Source organism: Phymastichus coffea, unplaced genomic scaffold, assembly GCF_024137745.1.
Source record: "Phymastichus coffea isolate CEN01 unplaced genomic scaffold, Cenicafe_Pcof_1.1 PCOF00028, whole genome shotgun sequence".
In the NCBI taxonomy this organism is placed as follows: Eukaryota; Metazoa; Arthropoda; class Insecta; order Hymenoptera; family Eulophidae; genus Phymastichus; species Phymastichus coffea.
This window is the reverse complement of record NW_026706839.1, coordinates 901,588-916,148: the sequence shown is the minus strand read 5'-3', so window position 1 is coordinate 916,148 and position 14,561 is coordinate 901,588. Positions and strand designations below refer to the sequence as shown.

The 14,561-nt window shown below is 42.9% G+C and overlaps 3 protein-coding genes across 4 annotated transcripts; 2 read left to right on the top strand and 1 right to left on the bottom strand.

The window, feature by feature from the left end:
- Positions 1 to 145: 145 nt before the first annotated feature.
- LOC131675722 (transcriptional repressor p66-alpha) lies at positions 146 to 6,319 on the top strand. Its single transcript, XM_058954830.1, has 9 exons — positions 146 to 407; positions 2,299 to 2,357; positions 2,428 to 2,717; positions 2,828 to 3,056; positions 3,128 to 3,410; positions 3,562 to 3,624; positions 3,841 to 4,268; positions 4,346 to 4,644; positions 4,750 to 6,319. The coding sequence occupies exons 2-9, from the start codon at positions 2,311 to 2,313 to the stop codon at positions 5,025 to 5,027; spliced, it is 1,917 nt and encodes a 638-aa protein (XP_058810813.1). The 5' UTR covers positions 146 to 407; positions 2,299 to 2,310; the 3' UTR covers positions 5,028 to 6,319.
- A 143-nt stretch (positions 6,320 to 6,462) lies between these two features.
- On the bottom strand, positions 6,463 to 9,208 carry LOC131675724 (uncharacterized). 2 transcript variants are annotated; one of them, XM_058954832.1, is made up of 3 exons: positions 8,640 to 9,208; positions 7,984 to 8,107; positions 6,463 to 7,614 (listed from the first exon to the last, which is right to left on the bottom strand). In XM_058954832.1, exons 1-3 carry the CDS (start codon positions 9,060 to 9,062, stop codon positions 7,418 to 7,420), a joined length of 744 nt encoding a protein of 247 aa, XP_058810815.1. In that variant the 5' UTR covers positions 9,063 to 9,208; the 3' UTR covers positions 6,463 to 7,417. The 2 variants fall into 2 exon arrangements, with proteins under 2 accessions (XP_058810815.1, XP_058810816.1); XM_058954833.1 differs by having other exon boundaries at positions 8,712 to 9,208.
- Positions 9,209 to 10,038: 830 nt separating this feature from the next.
- On the top strand, positions 10,039 to 14,396 carry LOC131675723 (MAU2 chromatid cohesion factor homolog). The gene is made up of 8 exons (XM_058954831.1): positions 10,039 to 10,792; positions 10,880 to 11,059; positions 11,140 to 11,418; positions 11,493 to 11,730; positions 11,819 to 12,066; positions 12,147 to 12,352; positions 12,426 to 12,628; positions 12,707 to 14,396. The coding sequence occupies exons 1-8, from the start codon at positions 10,568 to 10,570 to the stop codon at positions 12,901 to 12,903; spliced, it is 1,776 nt and encodes a 591-aa protein (XP_058810814.1). The 5' UTR covers positions 10,039 to 10,567; the 3' UTR covers positions 12,904 to 14,396.
- Positions 14,397 to 14,561: the final 165 nt, after the last annotated feature.

Genomic DNA, 14,561 nt, shown 5'->3' with positions numbered 1-14,561 from the left:
AGTGCGGAGTGTTGCCTGCTGGCAGTAGTGTCCTTGGGTGCGCGCATCGGGGGTGCATAGTTGGCGTCGCATGCACTTACAGGCGCGATTTACGAGCGAAGGTGGCCTGAAGGGGAGGGAGAACGAGCGCGGTGCGGCGGTAGCTGCAGAGCGGTGGCAGCGGCCAGTCAGTGGCCGAGGAGCGTCGATGCTACTCGCACTTCCGAACTGCGGCGTCGCGTATACAGTACACACTACGACACGAAGAAAAAAAGGGCCGCCGCGCCGATTTGCCCGCCATTTTGAAGCGCCTTCTGCGACGAGCTCGTCGCGGGTGGCGCCCAGCGAACTAATTGCGCCGGCTACGAGGACGTGCTGACTCCCGGGCTGCGGTTTGAGGTTATCGCCGAGAGAACAGCCTACCCCAGGTACGTGTGAAGTGAGTTTGTATGTGTGTGCTATGTGTGAATCTGTGTGCGTGCGTGCGTATGCGTATGTTTGTGTGGGCATGTAGGCGCGCTCTACTATACATCTTCGTGCGATGCTGTGTAGAGTATACACACTCGTTCCGGCATTCCAAAGACGCTTCTTCCGATTTGCCTGACGATCGACCAGTAGTACCCTACTGGCTCGACCTTCCGCCCTCTCCAGCTGACTGTCTTCGACCTTCGTTTCACGATCTTTGATTCTGTAGCGTGTCGAGCAACTTTGAGCCACTAACGCGTTTGATTGATCGCGGCATAACCTAATTGTTCGCTCGTTTCGTCAGTCGTTCGCGCTCTCTCTCTCTTTCTCTCTCTCTCTCTCTCTCTCTCTCTGTCTCACACACACTATCCCTCCCTCGTCATTATCTGAACGCACGCGATATGTACAACGAGAGTGGTGTGTTATCTAATTTTCCAACGAAATAGAGGTAACGCATCGATTGTTTTAACGCTTTCAAATACGTATCACGATTTAAATGCCACCTCCAGTCTGCTCTGATTCATACGTAAACATTACTGACTATTGACTTTATCGGACTTTGCTTACCCTACGGTGATTTTTCTCGTTTTGGACAAGTTCGGTTCACGAGAAGAAATGCATTAAGCATCTAATACAAATAGTTCCATCGATTAATCTGTCAATCGTCGCTATCTACGCTTGTCTCACCTAGCATAATGTAGTTATGCCTCATTAATCGTTGGAGCAATTAAAATGAATGTCGAAAATTTGGGAAAAAAGACGAGAGAAATAGCACTGCTAATTGATAAGAGCAGCAGCGTACTGGCACTGAGCAATATCAGTAAGTCTCATCATCACGTTCCATTGGTCCTCGAGCGCTTCGTGCACCGGGCAAAGCTAGCCGGAATTGGTGTAACCGCAGAGCAGTGGCAGCATGTGTGAGTGCGCCCTTCGTTGAAAAATCGATTTCCCATGGACGAGGGCAGTAAAAAGAAAGAGAGAGAGAGAGGAGCAGAGCTCGACTAAGCCAAGGGTTCCGAGACTACGACTTTGGCCATACTACTGTTTAAGTATTAGTGTTTCCGCGTATCTGACAGACAGAGACAGATATTTGCCAAGGGCTGAGGTAACCCTAATCTGTGTGGAAGGCTGCATAATAGCTTAGAGCTCGCAGCAAGCTTACGGTGCGCGTTGTCTCCGAATTTTCCTGCGTCTCGGTGTTCCTTTCGACGCCTCCCCCCTCTCGTGCTCGCGGCCGGCGACCCAATCCGCTCACTTCTCTTATTTCGCTTTCGTGTCGCTCTCTGTCTCAGTTCCGCTTTCTGCACACACAATAATGCCGCGTCCACACTTCGATCGGCCGCGAAGCATCACCACCGCCGACACGTATCGCCGTTGTCGAATGTATCGTCACGTTTGAATATAATAGGTACACAAATCTCGGCTCGTCTGCTACGGACAGGAAAGGACGTTGATCCAATGCGAATCCGTCACAGTGCATTCTCACCGTAGTAATGCAGAGGCGGTCAAGGTGAGGGAGCGCATCCGAGGTTAGGTTAGTTTTTTTTTCTCTATTTTTCTTGTCGTACGTGCGTCTGTGTCTGATTGCGGTGTATTGTGCGCGCGTGCGGTTGGTAGCTTCGGCTGCGCGAAAGAGGGAGAGAGAGAGAGAGAGAGAGAGAGAGAGGAAAAGCCGTGCTGATAATGGCATAACTACTTGTTCTGGCGATCGGGACTCGTTACCGTTATCGGCTCCGAGCGCTGGCTCCTACGTTGCACACCACAGCAGGTGAAACAGTTTACCGCGCTCGGACTGTGGCCACTGTCTGACAGTCGGCTAGCTCGCCACTAATGTTGCTTTCAAACTAATTGCAGGATTAGCGAATCATGGAAGCCATGGACTGCGATGGAGATGTCGTAGATTTGAGCGTCAGGTAAATTTTAATGATTATTTGATAATTGTTCGACAGTTATTCGCATATTGAAATTTTCTGGACATTTTAGCAGCAGCAACAGAAGAGAACCCACGCCAGTACCAATCAATTCAATCAACAACACAGAACCAGCCCTAGATTTGGGTGTTAATTACTCCTCTAGTCCCAGCGCGGATAATATGCCCGAGCCACGAGATATAAGGAACTCCTCCAGAGGTATTCTGGCTCCAAAATCTGGAGATGACCGTAGGCCCAGACGCAGTCTCAGACCTAGGACAGAGAGGAGTTATGCTGAGAGCCCAGATGAGCCAAGGATGAATGGCTATCTTAACGGCAATGCATCTGACAGCGATGATGAAGGTATAATTTTTTTTCATTTGACATATGAGTCTTATGCAGAAAATGCATCAGATTTTTTTCTCATTTATTTATAGTTGGTTGTGTATACATGTTATTTTTATTCTCAACAGCTGAGTTGCCTCCAATGCTACCAATTAAAGAGCTGTCTTCCGAAGAACTTGCAGAGCGAGAAAGAACTCTGAGGAAGCTCAGGGAAGATTTAAGGTCAGAGGAGATGAAATTGGTGCTGCTTAAGAAGTTAAGGCAATCACAGCAATTGAAAGAAAACATTCAAGCTGTGCCAAAAATATCTGGCAAATTACCACCTCCGGTTACTTGTCAACCAGTGACAAGCCATAGGTATGTTTCGTTTTTTACCACAATGAAAGCAAAGAACCCAGTGTTTTATTGAGATTGGTTTTAATTTATAGTCATAGAACTGGTAAAGCACCACCACCACTGCTGAGAGGCCAGCCTGCTCCAAGTAGGAGTAGTAGTGTTCATGCACCACCACCAGGTATGCTGTTGCCTCCAACATCTGGAAGGAATGCAATGTCTTCGACTGGTATGCCACCTCACATGGTCATACCACAACCACCTCATCCACGAGTTAGAGGTTCGTCTGGAACACCTGGTTATCATGCTCCGTCTGACCGAACTGAAAGATCCACGAAAGATCCCACACCAACGCCCGCGCATCAAGTGTCGTCCAAGGTAAAATTCGAACACGATCTCATATGTTATGCAATATCTTTTACGCCAAAAGAACTGACCGAATCGCCAAAGCTTTTACCATCCAATGCCGGCTTTTCAAAAATTAAAATCGATTTTTTTTAACCGATGATTGTGTGCACATGCTAAACAGCTTGTTGGACCTCAAGAAAACAAGTCTGGCACGCCTCTAAGCACAACTGTGATTCCTGATCAGGTACACTTGAATAGATGATTGGTGTTTACATTAAAAAGCATTGTAAATTGATTTACTTTGTTGTTAACGTAGCACTGTAATAATTTTAGAAGGTTGCTTCTGTATCTTTGAAAGCTATCTGTTATCACAATCATCATGTATTGCGAATGATAACCCTTTGCAATGTAATGTCGGCATCTAATGAAATGTTGTTACAATGTTGTCTATGTTTTACAGGATCGCACGCGAGATGATGCGCAAACTCCGGCACAACGCCAAGCGGCAGCCAAGCAAGCACTCCGAAAACAATTGGAAAAAACTCTATTACAAATACCTCCTCCCAAACCTCCACCCCCCGAAATGCATTTTGTACCAAACCCATCGAATCCAGAATTCATATACCTTGTTGGACTAGAACACGTTGTGGATTTCATAACGAAGGAACCAGCGCTTCCTCCACCGCCCGAACCGTTTGAGTGCATTCAGTGCAAGACAGACTTCACTCCAGTTTGGAAATGGGAGAAGCCCACAAGTAACAAGAAAGATGGCTCACAGAGTCAACACGCTACTTTCCAGCGACCAAACGGTCGGGATCCTAGAGTTATCTGTGAACACTGCGTTACGACCAACGTCAAGAAGGCACTCAAGGCGGAACACACGAACCGGTAAGAAATTTGTTGAGCTAAAAAAGAAAAAGCGTGGTATCGAAAAAAAAGCTAATTTCGTAAAATTATGATTGCAGGCTAAAAACAGCATTTGTAAAAGCATTGAAGCAGGAGAAGGAGATAGATGAGCGATTAGCACAGGCGGCCTGTCCAAGTCCAGATCCACCCGTGGCAAAATCTGTTCCTAAAGCGTCAACCCCTACGAGAAGGGTGACTTCCTCGCCATCTCCCGCACCACAGCAAATTCAAGTACCGCCTGCGGCGCCTACTCCTCCTACTTCTAAACAATACCAAGACAATACGCTGCTTAAACTCATCGAAAGCGGCAAATTTCCACATCCGGCAGCAATGGCTTTGCAGCAACAAATGATTCGAGGTACGTTGAACAAAATTTGGCTTATCGTTTGCTACTACTCGGTAACAGTTCTAGACTTTGGAGTAAATATTTTCCGTTTAATGTCTCATTGATTAAAATTTACAGAGATGGCAAAATCGAATCCGGTAGCAGCCAATCTGTCGGCACACCAACCACTGCCAGCGCACATGCTTAGTCCAGCATTTAATCCAGCGTTGTTGTACTCGTATCAGTTGGCAATGGTTCAGGCCGCTGGCGGCAAAAATATACCGGGTCTGGATCAGTTTCAGCGTCAAGCCGCGGAAAACCTTCAACGTCAGTATTTACTTGACATGATCCCATCACAGGCACAAGGCAGTCAAGCTCCACCGCGAGCTCACCCGCACAACAATTGGAAGACGTAACCAGGCGCTTACTAGTCGCGAATCGAGACGTCGCACGGGTTTTGATGGCATGGTGACGAAGGCCAAATCCGGGGCTACTGCTGCTACCTCTCTCAATCGAAGATGTGTGCGCGACGCTCTATAAAAAAGTGCTTCTTCTTTTTAAACGGATTACGCGGGAATATTAAACGTTTAGTGTATTTTAATTTTAAACGAAGAAACACGCTGCTCAAAATAAAGAGCGGAACTTTATTTAAGCGAAACAGCGTCGTTTCAATACGATATTTTGTGTAAAAAAACTGCTGATCATAAGCCGACAATGCTTTGCCGGTTTTCATTCATTAAGACGGTAAGCAAGTGAGAGAAGCGAGTGCATAATGCGTGATATTATGAGTGTATTTGGATATCTCAGTAATTAATAAAATCGCAGTAAAACGTTTATATGTTAGGAAATTAGTAGATGTAACATAATGATTGTCGATTGAACGGTTGTCAATCTGTTTGAACAATAACACTAGTAATCGCGTCGGACTAACAATGACAGTTAATAAATTAGTTTATGAAAATGTTTCATCTTTAAGCTATTATTAGGTTTAAATAAGTCGATTTTTTTGTTGATGCTAATTTTAAGGCGTCTAGTGACGGTACCTGTACTCCGCATACTATCTACATATACTTTTAACTTTCTCCGAATTCTCGACATTTCTTCGGTAAGACTACTAAAGAATGGCAGATGGTTGTAGTAAATAGTTAAATTCTATTCATACAAATCTGGAGGAAGTGTTATTTTGTGGCGTAGTAACACAATGTTTGTGTGTTCGTATGAAATCAATTTTTTTTTGTGTTGAGCAGAGCACTAACGCATGACGCATACTTTTTTTTATGTAATGCGGAATTCTTGTATGAAATTCATATTGAAACATCACATGAGTGCGTTTTTGAGAGATGTAAGTGCTTGCAGTTGAAAACCGCGTTAAAGCAGTTGCTAAAGTCAAATTGTTGCGACACCTTTGAACGTCGACGTGATGTAAGCATAGTACTGATTTTCTTTTTATTTCAATGATATTTTTGTCGTGAGTGTAGCTCTTGTAAAGAAAGACAAAAAGTCTCATTTTTTAATTCTTTGAAGTTTGTTAAATCGATCCTCCTATTAAGCAATTTTCTATAATATAACAAAAATTTATTAACACAAAAAATAATAATAATAACAAATATTCTCGACTGGCTGTGTCTAAGCGCATTTCCTCGCCCTTCGCCGTTTGTGTCTCATTCATAAAGTAATAAGAGCAAGTATATAGTCTTGACATCTTTTCGATATGGATATAATGCAACTGAATAAACGTTGATGGTAAAAAGAATAGTGTAAATGTCTCTCTTTGTACTAAGCAATAGCTTTTTGAACTTAAAACTCTGAATATCATTTATAGGGCACATAAAAAATCATAAATAACAAAAGTACATTGCAATCACCTAATATTAAACAAGAATCTCTGTGTTTTGTACAATACTGAATGTAATGGAAAGGAAGCGCAAATAGCGACTGTTGGAAAGTATAACTGTAAAATGTATGATTGGAACAAGTCGATGAGAACTGCAAGGAAATTCAGAAAACAAAAATTATTTTAAAAATAAGTACGAAATTGTGTGTAAAAAAATTTATAAATATCTGGAAACGATTCTTTACAAAAACAAATAAGCTTTATTTCATTTTATCACCTTGAACAGCGAAGAATGAAAGGAGGCAGAAAACTGCGAGGATTTTCGTAAGAAAGGAAATTGCGAAATCAATTAGAATTTGATTGGAGATCGGATGTTTCGCACGATGAATATGAAAATCAGACTGCACGATAGACTATTGATCGCTTGTAAAGGAAAAGTAACTTTAAAAATATTTATGAGGCGAAAATGACTCGAGTTTTTCACTGCTTCGCGTCGACAAATTGGTCTCTCGGTAACAAATGTCAGTTTTACGAGGGCAATCACGAAACATTCTATTTGCTTTTACACGGCAATCGACGCACGGCCACTGGTCGTCACCTTGATTGGACATCCTGCAAAATAAGCGTGAGCGAGCACCGTCGCATTTCCCTTGGGCTGTCGGAGCTGTCTGCGCGCGCAGCAAGTTTGTTGAACAACGAGTATGAGAGAGTCAGGAGGACGGGTTTGGAAAGGATGAATGAAAGGAGCAGTGAGTGTGGGTGCCTCGCGCGAATTAAGTCGACCCGTCCGCGTTGGTTTGCGCACCAACTTGGCACTGCGTCATTCGGTTAAACAATAAACGATTTTTTATTGGAAGCCCGAGCGCGCGCCGCGCTATATTTAGCTGCGCGCCAGCGGTTACGCAAGCACGCCAGGCGGGCCGTGAGCGACGACGCCGCGCAGTCGTCGGACCCGCGTCGAGACGCGGCATTTCAGGGCAGCAACGGCTTCTTGTCGTTGAGTTGCGAGAGGCACTTCTTGAAGTGCTTGGCGCAGAACGGGTGGAGTGGCGGCTGGTCGCAGGTGCGGCAGGCCGCGGCCAAATGCGAGCAGCACTTCAGACTCTCGCGACAGCAGGAGGCCCACAGCTCGGGGCCCGCCCTCGAGCAGTTGTAGCAGTAGCAGTCGCCTGTGGACACAGCGGCCAGAGAGTGAGCCTACATGCGCGTGGACGCGTTGCAACGCGACGCGCCCGTGACGTAACGAGAAAAGCTCGACGGCGCGGAGCCTGCCCCTCCAGCGTCTCCGCGTTCCAGAAAATACCGCGGCTTTCGCGCTCCGAGCCCCGAGAACGGCCCTCTCCGGCGCGCGCGAAGCCGGTCGCGCGGGGCTTTTCCCAACGAGAGCCGCGATTCGGATGGGACAACAAAGCGAGGAAGAGTGAGAAAGAAACAAGGCGCGCGGGGGCAGCCAAGGGCGGCAGCTGATCGGCGAACGGGACAGGGAAAAATAGACGCGGAAGCGCGAGCAAAAGTGTGCGTGCGCGCAACTACATTACCTCGGGGACAATCGACGGAGCGTCGCGCCTCCGCGCGCCTACATTCCAGGCCGTCCGCGCCGCCCGGGCACAGGGACTGCGTGCTCTTCGCCGGCTGCTCCTCCTCGCCGAATATCTCGTTCATCTGCGAACAGTCGGCAAATTCGCTGCACTCGCGAACGCTCGCTCGTCTCTGGCGCGGCTCGTCATAGCGCGCGCGCCAGTGACGACGACCGGTCGGGATGCCGTTGGACGCTTCTTTTCCGCCGGATTTTTGGCCTTTCGAAAGGCTGCTCGACTGCATCGCCTCTCGTTACTCAACGCGAGCTCGAGAATCACTTTCTACTCTCGACAAGCGCGCAACAGCTGCAAACGTAAATGTCGAATTTTTGATTTTTCATCGCGCGTCTGCCTGGTTTCGGTCGACGAGCTCGCGCGTCCGCAATTGCAGCCAGCCGTTACAAATGATTAGCCAAGACTCGGAACCCGAGGAAAGCTCGCGTGGTCGCGCGGCAGCGAAGCGGCCATCGGTGCAACGGAAAGGCACCGATCGCCGTCCACGGCGAGGTCCGGTGGTTCGCAAGCTCTCTCTCTCTCTCTCTCTCTCTCTCTCTCTCTCTCTCTCTCTCTCTCTCTCTCTCTCTCTCTCTCTCTCTCTCTCTCTCTCTCTCTCTCACCTGATTGAAAGCACCGGGCTTGCTGAAGAACTTGACGAGCTTGGCGAGCTCGGGCTCGGATTCGCTGTTTACCTCGGTGCCGGAACCGCCGGGCAGTTGGGTAGCGACGAACAGCATAAGACAGAGGCACAGAGAGGCGTCGCGGGCCATGGTGCGATCGTGCGTGCAGCCGATGCGCTTGCCACTCGTGGCACTTGCTCGCCGTACACTGGCCCACGCGCTTTGCTCCGGTGCTCGCTCGTCGCCATGCACGCGCTCGATCACGAGCTCGTTGGTGGGGGCGTCGCGGGCGCCGCACCACCGCTCATTTCCACTTGCCGTGTCCCATTGTTGCTCGCTCGATACGACACCACTTTTTCGGCCGAGCGAACCTTGACTGCGCGTGCGGGAGGTCGCTTTGCCGAACAAGGTCTCGTTTACCATCACGACTGGCCTTTACGCTGCTACGTAGCCGTTCGTTCGACAACGGCGACGAAAACTTCGCCGACTTTGTCAGTGGTTTTCGCAAGAAAGGAACACCCGTGCTGCCAATTATCATTTTCTTGTTCTTCCTTCTCTTGGCAAAACCGAAACTTCATTGCTCGATTTTTCACAGCTTGACGACGACGATGCGCGTACGCGTGTGCACGCGCCGATTATACTCGCTCATTCACAAACCCAAACTGTCGAGAATTCCCATTTCTATTTTGCCATACTGTTCACAAATTACTCAAAAACAATGTTGCAAATGATATAGCAAATGAACCGAATAATGAACCACGCACATTCATACCTGCATAGCAAATGAAAAAAGCCCTCGCGGATGTGGTTGTGAAAAAAAACGACTAATTAAAGGAGTACTCGGCTGCGGAGACTTATTTGGACACCCCCTTGTAGAATGTAGTTTGCTCTGATTTCAGAAAACAAGTTGTTTGTTGGGTAACTCCAAGTCGAATTGTTTGTTTTTATTTGACACGCAACTCTTTCCTTATAATCGTCAAGTAGTTGCAATTGTATAACGATAATATAAATTCTGTGAAGTTGTGCATTATAAATTGAATTTAGAAAACATGCTAAACTTCTACATACGTTTATATCGTGTTTTCGTTGATTTCTTAACTTTTTGGCGGTGCTTGCAATATTATGCACTTAGACCTTTTCTCAAGTAGTCGAACGGTTTTTATACCAAATCAACCACAACTCGTTATCTAAATTATACGGTTGTGCCGTCGTCCGTTTTGTTTACTTTGACACTAGTCGAGTGACATTAAAAAAATCGAAAATCTTCCTTGACAATTAGTGTAGACATAATTCCTTCACCTGGGCACCTGGGCTCTCCCCGCATTCGAATGTAGTACACACATAGGTATATGTAGATCTATAGTATAAAGTACATATGCATGCGTGTGTACATAAATACGTATACGTACACCTGTCATCATGACCATTGAAGAGAGCGCGACGTGAAATACGCGCATGCGCAGAGGAATCATTGCAATGAGCTATCTAGTATTTCTATACGCGCAGCGCGATTACGTTACGGCATTTTTTCTGTTTTTGTTTAGTCGCAACAGCAGCACCACTGCAGTTTGTACGAACGCGATTTTGTTCGTCGTAGAATCGAGCGGATTGAGTACAGTGCGCGTGTGGATGCCTCGCAACTCCGGCCAAACACGACTCGTAGTCACCGGCTATTATTATTATTGCACTGCTGCATAATATAAAGAATCCCATTTGCGTAGACCATTTTACAATCTTAGCTTTCGCGTCTCTCTCTCTCTCTCTCTCTCGCCCCTCTCTCGCGCGCATGCTCTCTGTTCCTTTTGCTCTCCCGTTGTTTTACGGTCAGCCAGTGCGAGTACTTATAGTGTGCCATAGCTGAGCTGGGAAGCTGGTGAACTGAGAGCACAGAGGCAGCTGCGGCTTTCCCGACAGCAAGACATGTGAAAATGGCGTCCAGCCAGGATGCTTGGTATCTGTCGCTGTTGGGTCTCGCCGAGAACTTCCGCACCGCCAGTCCACCCAGCATCAAGTGCTGCATACAGTGTTTGCAAGCAGTCTTCAACTTTAAACCGCCACCAAGAGTTGAAGCGCGCACCCACCTGCAACTGGGCACGATACTCCTCACTCACACCAAAAACATCGATCTCGCCAGAACCCACCTCGAGCGCTCGGTAGAAATTAGCATCGTCTTTTACATTTGACTCACTTAACCTCAATTGCACTCAATTCTAAACTCTGTCTTACGTTTTTCGTTACAGTGGCAACTCAGCCAGAGCATCAACTCCTTCGATGACGTCAAGTTTGAGTCAGCCAGTATGCTGGCTGACCTCTTTGAACAACAACATCAGACTGTACTCAGTCAAAATATACTACGCAAAGCTGTAGAACTGTCCCAGCACAATGTTTACTGGCACTGTAGGCTCATATTCCAATTAGCTGTAAGTTATGGATCCAATGACAACAGTATTCCCATAAATACACAGTTTCATTTATCGTTTATTTACTGTTTGACAAATAGCAAATCCATGCATCCGAAAAAGATTTGAATGCTGCTGTAGGTTTGCTGGCAGTGGGAGCTGACTATACGCAAATAAGCAATGCTCAATACACTAAGGTTTTGTTTGTACTTAGCCGCTGTATGCTGCAGCTCATAGATAGAAAGTTCAGCGAAGTTTCTCCGTTGCTCAGTTCTGTAGGACATCAAATAGAAAATTGGCAAGGCAATCCACATCATCTTAGCTATTTGAAAGTATTTTACTGGACCCTTGTTGTCACTCAACATTTACTGTTGGGACAGGTAACTAACCATCTAATAAATCCTACTTTTAGATTATTTAAGTTAACCAATATAATGTATTTGAATTTTTACAGCTGAAAAGTGCTAAACCAATGTTAAAGTCCTTACAACAAAGCATATCAAACCAAAATTGGCCATCCGATGAAGCTATTGCTGGGCCTCACATTGGTGATATGTTCATTTGGATGCCAAAAGAACATCTGTTTATTCTGGTTTATCTGGTAACAGTAATGCACTCCACCCAAACTGGCTACTTGGATAAGGCTCAAAAGTATACTGAAAAAGCTCTTACTCAAATAGAACATTTAAAAGGTATCAATATTATGATCTAAATATTTTACAATCTTTTTTTCTTTTTAAAAGCATTGAATATTAGCTAATTATACATATTTATTTGCAGTTATTGATAATAAACCAATCTTGTCAGTGTTTCAAGTAATGCTGTTGGAGCATATAGTGATGTGTCGGCTCATTATGGGAAATAAAAGCTTAGCTATAGCTGAAATTGCTCAAGCCTCTCAAATATGCAGAATACAACCTAAATTGTTGCAGACTCATAGGGCACAGTTGCATGTGTTGTTAGGTTTATATGCAATGTCTATGAACTGCATGGGCGAGGCAGAGGCTCAGTTTATTTCTGCACTGAACGTAATTACTTTTGCTATTACAGGAAGAATTTAGAATAATTATAGCTTGAATATCTTAATAACATTTCTTAACTTTTCTAGAAGTCCCAAGAAAGAGATTTGGTAACATTTGCAAATTTGAATTTAGCAATAGTTTATATTAGAACCAGGAGAGACACTGAGTTAAACGCCCTTGTGGAGAGAATAAAACCAGACAATTTGCTATCTGTTTCATATCCATTAAGAGCTGCTGCATTTTATGTACAAGGTCTTCAGGCATTCTTTGGAGCACGATATAATGAAGCCAAGTAATTTGATCGCACAATTTATTAAATTTCTATAACTTACGAGTATCGAATAACAATTTTTTTTTTTAAATAGGAGATACCTTCGTGAAACTTTAAAAATGGGTAATGCGGAAGACTTAAATCGATTAACGTCCTGCAGTTTAGTACTGCTTGGCCATATATTCCTATCATTAGGAAATCAGAAAGAATCTGGAAATATGATAAATCCTGCATTGACTTTAGCTTCCAAAATACCAGACGTTCATGTTCAGTTATGGGCAAATGCAATTTTAAAAGGTAATTAAAAAAAATACATTTTTCCATTAAAATTTGCGATATAATAAACATGATTAATATAATCTTTATTTTTTTTAGATTTGAGTAGAATTTGTGGTGATCACGCCCGTGAAACTGAGGCATTCAAGGTGCATTCCGATTTTTCTCAAACTTTATTGAAAGACCATTTCCAAAGCACGCAAATGAGTGAACACGTTCTGATACAATGGATCGAAGGCCCAATACCTATTTTACCAAATAACTCAGCTGCTTCTACATCGCAAGCAATTTTATAGTGTACAGATACCGATTCATTGTCTTATAAATTTACTCAAGAGTGTTTTTAGAGAAGTTTATTGACAACTTACAAAATAACGAGATTTGAGCTATACGCGATAGAACTTTTTAGTGGACTTTTAAGATCAGTCAAGTGGAAGACTTAGTACTCCCGGCTTGTTTAATTTTATATGAACCCCGACGTCAGGTATTTTCAAAACATTCTATGCACGAAAGCGCTTGGTTGTATAAAGACAATCATATTTTAAGCATATTGTAAGATATTGAAATTTGCTATCATGTACTGATCAATTTAAATATTTCGTCCAGAAGGATTACTGGAATAAAATAAAAGCCCTCTTTATTTTATTTTATGAGATGAAAAAGCTTGAAACATGCCTAAGGCGCAAGTATGTATGAGTACCTGTATAAATTTGTTATATGAATAACTAAAAATTGAAAGATTTCATTGATTTACATTGAAATTGCACTCTTGAAGAAAATTATAATTTATTTTTAAAATTTCAGTAATTAAGATAAAATATATTACGATGGCTTTAAGCGTAAAAAATTTGTTACGTGAAAAAATTTATGAAAAAAAGGCAGGAAAGATAATTTTAATTATCAATTATTTTAAACTTCATTAAATAAATCATACATTTTTTAAATAAATATCATATCAAAGTTATTCTTAAATATTACGTACAGTAATTTTTATTATTTATTGCCATTATCGGTCATCATTTTCGTTGTCTATGACTTTTAGTGTCAAATTTTATATCATAGTCAGTGTTATTATATAACTCTGAGGGCACTTGTCAATTGTACTTTTAAATTGGTTGAGATAAATCTACTGTAGATTTTTAATAATAAGCAACACTGTAAATACTGAAATATACAAAAAGTTGATATATTTGTTAACTATATTGTATGTATTCCTTATGTTGCACATTTATAAATTGGATAAAAAAAAGTCTGAACCATAGCACTGATGCATTATTGTAAATAATGGTGAACAATAGTTAAGACGAATTTAATGAATATGATATTAATTTTTCAAAATTATTTTTTCAAGTATTAATAATTTGAATGCTGTTTCAAATGCTAAAAATTTTGCAAAGTTTAAACCACAAGGCCAGTTATATTTCGGACTCTAGAAAGTCGTTTTGTGAAATAGTTGCTAACAGTTAAGTATAAGAACTTCAGAATCAAATTATTATTATAATGATAAAAATTGCACTTCAAATCACGCGTACAAATTTATTATAAACCAGTTAAAGTATAAATAAAATCTACGTGCAAAAATATTCGTCTCGGTATGTTTTCTGTATCTTGTAAAAAAGGTAAAATGTAAAGGTATATGGTATTGTTTACAGAAATATCGGGATATTTGAAAATAGTAGATATAATAATTTTTGTATGAATGTGCAGTCCGTTGTGAAAATGTATATGGATTTACTATAAAATTGCTTTAATTTGTAAATTATTCTCCACACACCTTTATGACCTTGATAATAATAAGAGATACGACGCAAACAGTATTTTATTCATTTATTCTTTAAGTAATTCTCTTTCGAAGTATGTCGTTTAAATAATTACTGAAAGAAAACATTTTTGAAAGTTTTTTATTGAAAAATTTTATAAATTTTGTCGTAATCATAACTTCATAAACAAAATT

What these genes read in the sequence shown, in the direction of transcription:
- LOC131675724 (XM_058954832.1), bottom strand. Translation starts at nt 9,062, where the DNA reads ATGGTAAACGAGACCTTGTTCGGCAAAGCGACCTCCCGCACGCGCAGT. An exon ending in AGCCCGGTGCTTTCAATCAG is followed by an intron (nt 8,108 to 8,639) that starts GTGAGAGAGAGA and finishes GACTGTTCGCAG; the next exon opens with ATGAACGAGATATTCGGCGA. An exon ending in CTCCGTCGATTGTCCCCGAG is followed by an intron (nt 7,615 to 7,983) that starts GTAATGTAGTTG and finishes CTGTGTCCACAG; the next exon opens with GCGACTGCTACTGCTACAAC.
- LOC131675723 (XM_058954831.1), top strand. Translation starts at nt 10,568, where the DNA reads ATGGCGTCCAGCCAGGATGCTTGGTATCTGTCGCTGTTGGGTCTCGCC. An exon ending in AGTTTATTTCTGCACTGAAC is followed by an intron (nt 12,067 to 12,146) that starts GTAATTACTTTT and finishes TAACTTTTCTAG; the next exon opens with AAGTCCCAAGAAAGAGATTT. An exon ending in GCACGATATAATGAAGCCAA is followed by an intron (nt 12,353 to 12,425) that starts GTAATTTGATCG and finishes TTTTTTAAATAG; the next exon opens with GAGATACCTTCGTGAAACTT.
- LOC131675722 (XM_058954830.1), top strand. Translation starts at nt 2,311, where the DNA reads ATGGAAGCCATGGACTGCGATGGAGATGTCGTAGATTTGAGCGTCAG. An exon ending in CAACTGTGATTCCTGATCAG is followed by an intron (nt 3,625 to 3,840) that starts GTACACTTGAAT and finishes TATGTTTTACAG; the next exon opens with GATCGCACGCGAGATGATGC. An exon ending in AAGGCGGAACACACGAACCG is followed by an intron (nt 4,269 to 4,345) that starts GTAAGAAATTTG and finishes TTATGATTGCAG; the next exon opens with GCTAAAAACAGCATTTGTAA.